Source organism: Pieris brassicae, chromosome 7 (genome assembly GCF_905147105.1).
Source record: "Pieris brassicae chromosome 7, ilPieBrab1.1, whole genome shotgun sequence".
In the NCBI taxonomy this organism is placed as follows: domain Eukaryota; kingdom Metazoa; phylum Arthropoda; class Insecta; order Lepidoptera; family Pieridae; genus Pieris; species Pieris brassicae.
The window spans coordinates 16,996,399-17,008,198 of NC_059671.1; the positions used below are offsets into that span (position 1 = coordinate 16,996,399).

General features: G+C 34.3%; 1 protein-coding gene across 3 annotated transcripts; it reads left to right on the plus strand.

Moving 5' to 3' along the window:
- Positions 1 to 360: 360 nt before the first annotated feature.
- Positions 361 to 11,678, plus strand: LOC123711685. Of its 3 annotated transcripts, none has more exons than XM_045664382.1 (14): positions 361 to 505; positions 974 to 1,169; positions 1,496 to 1,554; positions 1,924 to 2,110; positions 3,064 to 3,236; positions 3,464 to 3,764; positions 4,242 to 4,338; positions 4,431 to 4,478; positions 4,658 to 4,775; positions 4,944 to 7,815; positions 8,338 to 8,536; positions 9,179 to 9,316; positions 9,767 to 9,958; positions 10,040 to 11,678. In XM_045664382.1, exons 2-14 carry the CDS (start codon positions 978 to 980, stop codon positions 10,192 to 10,194), a joined length of 4,731 nt encoding a protein of 1,576 aa, XP_045520338.1. In that variant the 5' UTR covers positions 361 to 505; positions 974 to 977; the 3' UTR covers positions 10,195 to 11,678. The 3 variants fall into 3 exon arrangements, with proteins under 3 accessions (XP_045520338.1, XP_045520339.1, XP_045520340.1); XM_045664383.1 differs by having other exon boundaries at positions 9,179 to 9,307; XM_045664384.1 differs by having other exon boundaries at positions 3,464 to 3,695.
- The last annotated feature ends 122 nt before the right edge of the window (positions 11,679 to 11,800 follow it).

Here is an 11,800-nt window from a genome sequence, read left to right on the forward strand (position 1 = left end):
TGCTGCAGTCTTAGCGTAGTAGGTATAAAGTATCTTTCTTAGAACAACTATAATTGACTAATAAAACTTAATCTCCAATAAAGATAAATATATATACATTGTCCTACTCTTTCTATAGCATTTATTATAAGTCTCAGTTTCACAATTATGTGTATGTATGTTTATTGTTTAAGACCTAATTGTGGAGCTATATACCTTTTATTATCTGCCTATGTCACCGATATGTATTAGTCAAATACCTAGACCTGATACCTGTCAATTTCAAAGTCGAAACCGCTAGTGTTCATTTCAATTTATATAATTAAAAAGTTATACCTATAAAAAAAAGTACGTTTGACAGACGTCATTTTGCATCTGTGTTTACCGAAAAATATATTCGGTGCAGTTACCGATATTGTAATTACAAACTCTTTTAGAATTTAGTTATTGCTTGGTCTCTCTGTAACGAATATTAAATTATTAGTTTAACTTTAGCTCTTGTGCTGATATTTGCAATATGATTCAAGTAAGTACTCACCCTGCCTACTTTTCTGAACACATTGTTCGGTGTTGACGCTTATCTCGCGATTATACGTGAGTTTTCTTATAAACAATCTTTAATCGTTGTAATAGTGTAAAATAAGTTTAGTCTGTCTTTGAAATACTTTTATTTGTGTAATTTACTTTAAAAATAACCTGTTGTCATTTTCCAATATGGCTCACTGGAGTTAAATGATTATATCACTTATTTTGCAATGTAAGTTGGCACGTACATATTATAATGTATGTCATAAACAACACCTTCCACTTTGGAGTTTATAGGAAATAAAATAGAACACTAGGAGCGATTTCACATAAAAAATATTGCCTCTTATTTCAGCTTGTATATTTTCAATGTTTACTTAGACTCACAAATAAATAAAGTAATACTAAAACTAACAACAAGAAGAAAGTTTGTTTTGTGTAAATATTAATAATTTATTTTTGCTATTAGGATAATGGATCCTATTATTGATAGTGACTGGCTTATGAACAAATCAGAACCTATTTATGACAGTCAATCTGGCAATATTGCACGCAGTTGGGTATGGAGAGAAAGAGGTATAAAACCCCCTAACTCACCGAGCAATAAAACTGTGTTAGAAAATGTTGCTGAAGATATTCTTGTTCAAAAACCACTTAAAATAAGAGTAAGTATTAAAAGTTGGTATTTAGTTTCTTCAATTACATATAAATCTTTATTTGTAACTAATTTATATTTGATTTATCTTAAATGTTTCGCAAGTAAATAGTATGGACAAGGTATTGGCTAAAGAAGTATTTACTTTTATTAAACATTATATAATAGCTGTGTTGTTTGAACAGTTTGATATCATATACCATATTTAACATTTTCCACATTCATCATACTGTTGCATTTTTTGTTACTTTCAATTAAATTATTACCTTTGTAATTGACATCTAGATCTCTATACAAAGTTTTATAAGTATACTAGTTATACATAAATGATTTCAGTGCTGTGATCTACCAGGATATCCACGTTCAACATTCCTCATGGTCTTTAGTCCTGATGGGTAAATGCTTTATAATATTTATATTGCTATGCACTTATCCTAACATTTAGAGTCAAGACATATTGCTTACAAAAAGTGCAATGAAGCTAATAGATTGCTCTAAGTCTTGACTCTGAATCATACCCATAATTCACATTCATAATATAAATATTTCTAAACATTTTATTTTAATATGTGAAATATTGCAATTTTTTATAAATGTCCTTTATTCAGTCAATGTTTGAAAATAAGATTCTGTTTGTAGATTGCTTTTTTTGTTAATATGATTAAAAATGGTGACTATATTTAAATAATTAAGTTACCAAACATTTTATTCAATGTGTATACATTATATTTGACTATGATTATAATTTAGTAACAAATTTTCAGTACCAAAGTTGCATCAACACATGGAAATCACAATGTGTATGTGTCTGAGTTGGCGAGTGGTAAACATGTCAGAATATTAAAGGGTCACCCAAGAACACCATGGTGTATAGCATTTCATCCATCACATCCAGAACTTATTGGGTCTGGTTGTCTTGGAGGCCAAGTCAGAGTCTGGGATATTGCAAGTGTAAGTATTTTACCGTTATATTAAAAGTAATTGAGTAGTAAGTAGCCATATGATATCATATACATAACGCACCTTGATTTCGAAACCGTTATTAAACAAAAGGACGAAATTTTACAGGAGAACGAATTTACGATTTTTGCATTATTATTTACCTTTATAAAAAGTAAGTAACTTATCAGAGATATTTTTGAGATTATTTGTTAAATATTCGGCTTCTTTTTATAATTTATTATTTTATATGATAACATTTTTATACGAACTTTAATTTTTATAGTAACACTTTTAGAATCATTGATTTTTCAATTATCTAAAGTTTGTTTAAAAATAATGTTACTATATTCAATATCGAATTATAACTATTATAAGGACTATTATAATTTATTTTAAAGATATTTTATGCAGGTCAATCAAACAATTAAATAATAAATATTAAATTCAACTAAAAATGTTATTCCCCTAGTATTAATGTCGTATAAAAATAAACTGTGACAAAACTAAAAAACACACTATCAAATATGTATAAGTAAATAATTTCCATTAATGTCAAAATCTGCCGTAGCTAAACAAATACATAGTTACACTTTTTTTATAAACTTTTAAATCAATTCCGTAAATGTTAGGTGACTTGTTTACAATGGTTTCGATAATAACTATGTTTTAAATTTTAGTTTAGCAACATATAAATTTATCTCCGTCTACCAAAATACTGGGAAATTAAATATACAAGTCAAATTCCTTCTGTAGATTTTGGCATTGATAACTATATTTATTACAAATTTCGTTAATTCGATAATATAAAAAGCGGTTTAGGACTATTAACCAAAAACTTTACATACACCTGTTATTTATAGTCTAGGTCTGAAATTAATGTTAAACATACCATTCAATACAGTCAAACCTGAATTATTTTGTAATGATGTGGAAATAATTGATGGAGTTTTTTTTTAATTTAGGGTGGAAGTGAAGTATGGAGTGTACAAAAGGAAACTGTAATAGCATCAATAGCGTTCCATCCTCGGGAGCAGTTATTAGTGATAGCCACTTCTAATGAACTTTACTTTTGGGATTGGAGTCAACCGGCACCCTTTACTAAAGTCTCAACTGATGACATCAATGAGAAAGTGAGGTATGTTTTAAGACATCTAACAAGGAGTGGATATTTTGACTTTTAAAAGTTTCCTTTAGAACAAAATTAAGAATAGAAACATTGTACTACATATTATTTTTAACAATTACCAGATAATCTTCACTGCAATTAAAGACCTATTGGTATTTATTAAAGATTTTAAAGCTAAAAGTCCGGGTTTTAAGTATGGCTAAATTCTGCATATGAACAAAATTAACTTCTTTCAGATATGTGGCATTTGATTCACTCGGATATAAGCTCATAACAGGAATATCGCTGTATAATACTCCACCTTGTGCGCCTACTGTCTCTGAACGCAATGCACACTCAAGTCCGCCAGCAAACTATCGGAGACAAGAATCCGAAGATAGTCCTAACAATAGATTGGATCCAACGGGCCCAACGGGAGATGTCATAGTTAATTCTTACCAAAATTTAGTACAAAGATATGATAGTCTGGTGAGAAATTATCAGAGGTTGTTTTTGGTACGACATAGGCTTACAGCTACGACCCCACCGCCTAGCACGGTATAGTTTTTATTTTCATTTGTAAAATTATCGTAGATTCGGCCATTTCTAATTTAGTATACTCTCATTTTTTTACATTTGACACATTTCAATTGTATTGCTCAAATATGTGTTTATTATATATAAAGTTAGAGTAAAGTGAATTATTATAAAATATAAATTAAAAGTATCAATTTAAAAATTAAATATTTTATTAGTGAAATTTCATAGCTGAAAAATAAAATATAGTCTATATGGCAACACAAAGTAGCCACAGCCACAACATACCATATAAAAAATGTGTCAAAAGAAAAAAAATGTATAGAGTATAAGTAGTAAATGTAGAGGTAGCTTTGTTAACATAATTATTCTACAAATGAGATATAGTTAGGTGGACAACAATTGTTTTAGTTTGGAGGATGAACAATGATAGTTAAATATAGCCCATGTCTGAAGTACTTAAAGTTGGATGCATTTTAAATATTTATGTTTTTGCAGACGGATCGCGGTACAGACCCAATGGAAACAGATTCTGCAACAGATAATAATGGGCCAATTCGTCCAACGCGTAGGACGAATTTCTTTAATGAGGATGGTAAGAAAAATCTATAAAAAATTATACAATTTATTTAATAAGTATATTATTTTTTTGTCATTATTCATTGGGTCTTATGTGTTCTGCAACAGATAATGCACCAACTCGACCAACTCGTAGGACGATCTTTACTGAAGACGGTAAGAAAATCTATAAAAACGAATAAATTTAATTCATATCTTTCTTTTGTCATAATAAATTGCATTTTAGTAAAAATGTGTACTATCTATTTGCATTGTGATTAAATAAGAAAAAAAACAACTTCGTCATATACTTTCATTACGATTTCTGCTATATTTTTTTACTTCTTTGTTAATAGATCCCACGCCAAGCACATCTAGAACTAGTGTAAATACAGACAATGCTGATACAGACCCACTTTCTCACAGTCGACTTTTGAATCTGGACGCATTGACGCTCGAAAGAGACTCTATGAGGTAAATTTTAATGCATTGATAGGCTATTTAACGATTTATGTAAAAATATTTCTCACACACGTCATATATGGATTACGTTGTTACCTCGTACATGTACATAAATAAACCAGTCCTAAAGACCAGGCAAAAAAGGCAAAGGCAAATTAGTTAAATGTTTTAAAATTTCAGGACAAGAAGCTCGAGCACCACTCGTCAAGAGTCCTCTGTATTTGGTTCTCGCCCTTCAGCGTTTCAGCCTCTCAATGAGGGCAACAGAGCATCTCTTTGGCAGGCTTTACCAAGTCCCTTTACACCGCCAAGACGTACTTTGACGACTAGCGTTTTTAACCAAGAGAATACGGGATCTTCTCGAACAAATGTATTTCCCACTTACAGATCGGTAACTCCCCCTCGCCCTCCCACTCCTCCTCCTCCTCCGGCCCCAGTAGATCCCCAAACGAGTTTCAATAACACCATATCTGATTCTGTAGACGCAATTTTTCCTTCAGATAATTCAGTACAAATAGATTATTTAACTCCCTCGTCTCCAGACGTAAACAGCCCCATTCAGGTAGTATACGGTGGTTTCCCACCTGAAACCTCGAGCAATCCTACCACGTCCAGTACAAATACAACCACACAATCTCCCGTCAATACTCCAGTCGATGCACAAACTATCAACGAGAGTCTCGATCTGATACGTGACATTCTTAGAGATTCTGGGACGAGATTGTTAAATTTGATCACTAATATGTCCTTATCAAACTTGTCGAGAGAAAGGCGACGGGAACGCTCTAGAGCGCATTCTGATGGTGACGGATCGAGCGATGGAACTTCCAGATCGCGAAATACCAGAACTCGGCCGAGGTTATTTAGTTCAGGCTTACCCAATTCACTCTTTTTATCATCTAGTTCAGAATCAGACAGTGATAACCCTCCCGAAGTAAACATATTTAGAACCAGAAATGCATCGTTCAGAGAAGATGCCGCCAGAAATAGTAATCGTCCTAATGCAAGTGGATCTACTAGACCGGAACCTCCTACGGACAGATTAGTTTTCGAATTAAACGATGAATTGGTGTTGGAAGAAAACTTCGAGTTGGGTGGTTTTAACGTGTCCCCCAATCCTAGAACATTTCATGTTAGATCACAAAATCCGCAATCCGCAGAGGAAAGTACAACCACGACAACTACTAGAACAAATGAAGAACCTAGGGAGAATCGGACACGGAGTAGTAGCTTCGACCCTAATATGCCCTCTACCAGTAGAGACAACTTTTGGTCCGGAGGAAACACGTTGACCTCCCAAGAAGCATTTCGAAAAGTTCGAGGCGGCGTTAATGCCTTGCAAAAACATGTTCAACAGCTAACAAATTTCTGGGTCCGCGGACAAAGGATAAGTATGCGGGACTTGCGTAATATGTGGGAAAATTTAAGGAGGCGAATTCTAATGCTCCATAGGGAAACGGGAAGACAAGATGTTCCCAGTTATTATTCAAGATCACTTTTAGAAAGATGCATGATGTTGTCTGACATGTCGGAGAATGTTAGTCGCAGCTCAAGCAGAACTAGAGGCCACCAAAGGACAGAAGAGAGAAACGCTGAAGCAAGTAGGGAGCAAGCACCTGCAGAAACGGGTGATAATGAACCAAGTCCAAGTCCTGGAACTTCAAATACAAGCAGACAGAATAGAAACCCACAAACGAGATCCTCTTCAGGGGGTCGATTTTCTCCATTCGCTAGACGCCGCCTACAACCTAATCATAGGTGGAGGCATGAAGACGAAATACGCAGAAGAGCGCGAAATCCCACATCAAACCGCTTATCACCAAGGCTCTCCAGGCCTCGGCGAGAACTCGCCCGGGCTATTGAAATAAGTGCTACGAGGCATGAGATTCGGATGCGCGCAATGCAAGTTTTGTCTGTTATGTTTAATATGATGATGATGTGCTTGGAAGAGCCAGGTTTAAGCCAACTTATCATCAATATGTTACGAACGTTAAAAAAGGCTTTAGCTTTAACCTGTCTAATGCTAATGAGCAATAGAAACGGTGGACGTGGAAGTGGAAGCACGAATCCATCTCCACAACGGTCTGATAATCGCAATTCTAACAACTCTGGAAACACGGATAGTAACACTGACGGCAATGTCAATGACACGAACACATCAGAATCAGTGCAAAATTCAGTATCAAGTGAGGCAGAGGAGGATCGCGCTCGTGAAAGTACATCTAATAATGGAGAAAATGCTATCTCTCTAACAATGGTTTCTAGTCCTAGTACCAGTACCGCGCAGAATGCATCCTTATCATTACCTAGTACATCCGCCGCTCAAAAGTGGAGTAATCGTTTAGCTGTCCAAATAGCAACAGCGAATAGAAACACATCCGTAACTGCCAGATGTAGAAGAGAGTTATATTTAGAAAGTAGAAGGCTTAAAGCTTTACATCGTACTAATCCTACAAAACATCCTCTTATAAGGAAACGTGTGCCACCTTTGGGCTCTCACCGGATTCCTATGTTGCGGGCGTTACCTCGAAAGATTGTCAAAACACCTACCCCAAGAGATCCTTCTCCACCAATCGCACCTGTAATTTTCCCTCTACGTGGACCACCACTTGGTGAAATTTCAAATCAAGAGCCGTCTAGACTCCCACCAGAAGTTATGAACGAATTCGAGCACAGGATTAATTTAATACGCATAGCTCACATGCAAGCCGTTAGATTGAGAAATGCTGCTAGAAATAGATATAGACGCCTGCAAACAATACGCCTGTATACTCCTTCGTCTGTGCGCGAAATGTTTACTCTTCAAGACGGAAATGATCAAAATCAGCAAGGGGCCCGATCTAATAGTTCCGAAAATCGGCCGAATTTACTAAACAGAGAACGTCTTGTCGCCCGAGTTCCTATTAATATACATTCTGAAGATATGAGACAACTCCACGCCGGTGAGGCGCTGCTGCAAGTGAATGACGCGGTCAATGTCGATGGACAAGGGAATCCACAAGCACGATTGCCTAGAATTCACGAATACTTACAACCAATAATTCTGGCACAGGTAAGACTTGTAGTACTTATTAATTACAGAATAAAATTTAGAATTGTTTATTTGGCCCATTTTAATTTTGCTATCAATACTTCATTGCGACTGTTTTGACATCACATCACGTGGCATATTAATTCGTCAATCACTATTTAAATAATTAAGGGTAGCAACGGCTGGGATGAATCAACAGATTTTATTTTTAGATAAAACGCTGAAATTGCTAAATTATTCTAGAATATTTTTTATCGTGAATGGTTATTATGAAAAAGAGTTTTTGCGGCGATTTTGTGCAAGTGATAAAAAAAGATATATGTTTATTATGCAACATAAGATATAAGTATCACTTATTTCCACGTCATTATATTTGTACTCATCGGCAAAGAAGACAGAGGATGTAGGCCGAGAGAAAAAGCCGGCGTAAAAAACTCTCGGCACTCTTTTAAAATAGCAAATCATCAAACAACACTAGATCAAATAAGTGATTGCTAATGTTTTGTAGTTGCAAATAGAAAACTTAGTCATATTAAATTACAGAATGCAGTGGTAGTTGAAGATGACGACGAGAATAATGGGGAAGGGAATGGCTTTGCTGGTTTCGGAGTTCGACGAGTGGGCATGGGAGGGATGGCTGGTCTATTGGACGCTAGTGTTATATCAGACAACTTTCCCTCCCCGTCCCATAGAATACAGGCATGGGACTTCACTAGTGGAGACGCGCCGGACATAGCCGATGGTGCGTATATTAAAATGTTTAAGATGGACCGCCACTTCCTTACCCGTTTTGTTTTTCTGATTTCAGTTTTATAATAGTGACATAATAGCCTAGACTTTAGTTCCTATATATTTAGTAGATTCATGCATTATTTATTTTTATTATGTAGTCTATTTTGTAAAAATAAATATGTATTGCCTAGACATATTCGAAGATTTCTCTGAAGATATTTTGCTTTACAGCGTGATCACGCACGCTGTAAAGCACGCGAAACGTCGAAAAAAAATTAAATTTAAGAAAAACACTTTTTGAACGGATTAAGGCTATGTGTTATTATTAAAAACTTATAATTTCTCTGCTGCTGTGATACTTTTGACATTTACCCCATTTTGTCTTCAGTCACCGCGACCACGCACGCTGAAAAGCACGCGAAACGTCGGAAAATAATTAAATTTAGAAATATGTAAATAATTATAAGTTTTTCATAATAATACATAGCTTTAATCCGTTCAAAAAGTGTTTTTCTTAATGTGTAAAAACTATTTTAACAAAAGACAAATTAAATTTATGTAAATAATTATAAGTTTATAATAATAATACATAGCTTCAATCCGTTTAAAAAGTGTTTTCTTAAAAAAATATATATTAAATAAGTTATTTTAGGTGACAAAAATATAGTGGTTCAGAGATGCAGAATTCATAACGATGCCAGTATTGATATATCTAAAGACGGCAGATTGCTAGTGGCTCTCTTACCAGTACCACGATTACGGAACACGAGCCATTGGCTAGGTAAGATAGGTGTGTGTGATTTTTCTTTTTTATTTTACACTAACACTACACAAAATATACAATAAACATTACGGTATTTAATTCAATTATTTTTCCATATATCGGATGAAATAAGTCGCCTGCTTATATAGAATGACGATAAGAAAACAGAGCTGTTATAGCAATTCTTAAAATATACTCTATATATAATAAACTCTTAAAGTGTAAAGACAATTGGGACACAAATAATACAATTTATGTTTATTCTTCGCGCTTTTATTACTCTATCTTCCTCTTTGAGAGTAATGCTTAGACGGGCATTCCAGGCCGGACCACCGTCTTAGGCATTCCGCCCTAAAGTTATTTCCGTAGTACCTACAAACCTTCATTGAGCTTACACAAAAATGTATCATTAAACTTTACAATTCATTGACGTCAATTAAAAACTTGAGACATGATATCGCGATTTTTCCGACTTAGGGGTATACTCGCTGGAATGGCCCCGTCTGGGTCACTGTCTTCACACAGCGGTGCTTGAGCAAAGCGCAGTATCGGTAGCCCTCTCCCCAACTGGGCGACACTTGGCCGTGGGGCTTGGGTCTCGTCGCTTCACATCGGTACATCACGCGAGAAGCAGTGTGTTTGCGTTGCTGTTCAGGCTTGACCCTCTCGGTAAGAGTTACTCGATTACAATTCATTAATTCTATACGTTCCACAGATTGTTCTACTGTACATGTGTAAAATAATTTTCAGACGGCACAAGCCGCACCGGGCTTTCGCCTATAAAAGAGTTGGAGCAAACATGGGAACACGGTTTTACGAGCCTCAACTGTTTGCGTTGGGCGCCACAACCTGGCCAAGGTTTAGTCTACGCTAACAACACTGGCCAACTTATTATTATGAGTTAGACGGGTCACGTGACGTGCGAAATTTGAGTTTACTATTAAATGTCATTGAGATATTGTTAGTGCCCAATGTTTATGTATTTTGGCGCTTAAATTTTGTGTCGCATATGATACAAAATCTAAATAAAGTTTTATCGAGTTTGTCATTTCCAATAATTTTAACAAAATCAAAATAAAGTAGCATTTTAACGAGGATTGTCGTTCTCAATAACGACTAACATAAAGTAATAAATTACCAAATGTAATATCCACATTACAATTGCGTAATGAAAATTTTAACACCATTACGCAATAACTCAATGTAGTGTAATTCAAGACAACGTTCAAACGAAGACATGTTCATTGCCGATGTTTGTAGGTCAAAAACTTAAGATTAAAATGACAATCTAAATGTTTGCTTATCAAGGAGCTTTATTAGCGATTTCCCATCGTTTATTGACAATTACCTAATAGGTAAAATATGAGATTGGTCTGTTTAATGATCTCGGGCCTGTATTGGCGGCAACCGGTAACATGACACCCGGAACACCTTATTGTTACCATATTTAGTTTTACAGCAGAATTGATTTAATGAATTGTAGTGTAAAACATGTTTTAAATGTATTGCTTTAAAAAGTACATTTTGTATAGTACTCAGCGATAACCTAGATCAAAATTACCAACGGCCAAAGAATGGTAACCATGATAACGAATACCATAAGGCCGGAAGAGTGTTTGAAGAACAGTGGCTTCGTTCAACGGCTGACGCCAGTAGAATGACAAGGAACATAACAACGGTACCAACACTGTCTCTTTCTAATGTGATGTGTTATCGTTTAGTACTGTACACAAAAAAATCTATATTTTTATCAGTCCTGTTATAAATCGTGTTCGAACCGTTTAAAACTACATATTTCCTTATATAATAAGATCCCAATTTTTACATGGAGTCATTCGGTTTCATGTACATTAGAATTTAGGCGTAGGTATTTAATTTCTTTAATAATTTGTAATATAGGTAGGTAAGATGCGTGGGCATAAAACTATTTATATTTTTTTCTATGTAAAATTTATTTTCATTGTACTGACTTTGGTTGTAAATTAATAATTTATTTTGGAATTTTTTAAATAGTACAATTTTAGTTCAATAAATTCGATACGAAAAAGGCAGAATTTAAATTATATGGATCTTATAATTTTCATTGTAAAAATTTGTCGTATTTTAATTTTCATTCGACGATAAAAATGGTCTTTCATATTTAAATATCTCCTGAAAGCCGATAACTGATGGACGTTTTGAAAATTAGATTATCTTGATAAAATGCTTTCGTTAATAATTTCTTGCGAATTAACAATTGAAGAAATGTAAATAATAAATCTCTTATGTAATTGTTTATGCATTAAACTTTTAATGTTTCTTTAGTTCTTCCATTATGTTTGTAACTTTATTTTTGTATAAAGCTTAATATTTTGTTTATTATGTAAAATGGTAATAAATAGAGAATTTCACTCAATTATGTAGTTTTAATTGCAATTCATCACTAATATACATATATAAAAAATATGTGTCTGGTTGCATAGTTTTTCAAAGACTACTTTATCCATAAAGGTAAACACAAAAAAGATTAGG

What these genes read in the sequence shown, in the direction of transcription:
- LOC123711685 (XM_045664382.1), top strand. Translation starts at nt 978, where the DNA reads ATGGATCCTATTATTGATAGTGACTGGCTTATGAACAAATCAGAACCT. An exon ending in GAGTCTGGGATATTGCAAGT is followed by an intron (nt 2,111 to 3,063) that starts GTAAGTATTTTA and finishes TTTTTAATTTAG; the next exon opens with GGTGGAAGTGAAGTATGGAG. An exon ending in AACCAATAATTCTGGCACAG is followed by an intron (nt 7,816 to 8,337) that starts GTAAGACTTGTA and finishes ATTAAATTACAG; the next exon opens with AATGCAGTGGTAGTTGAAGA.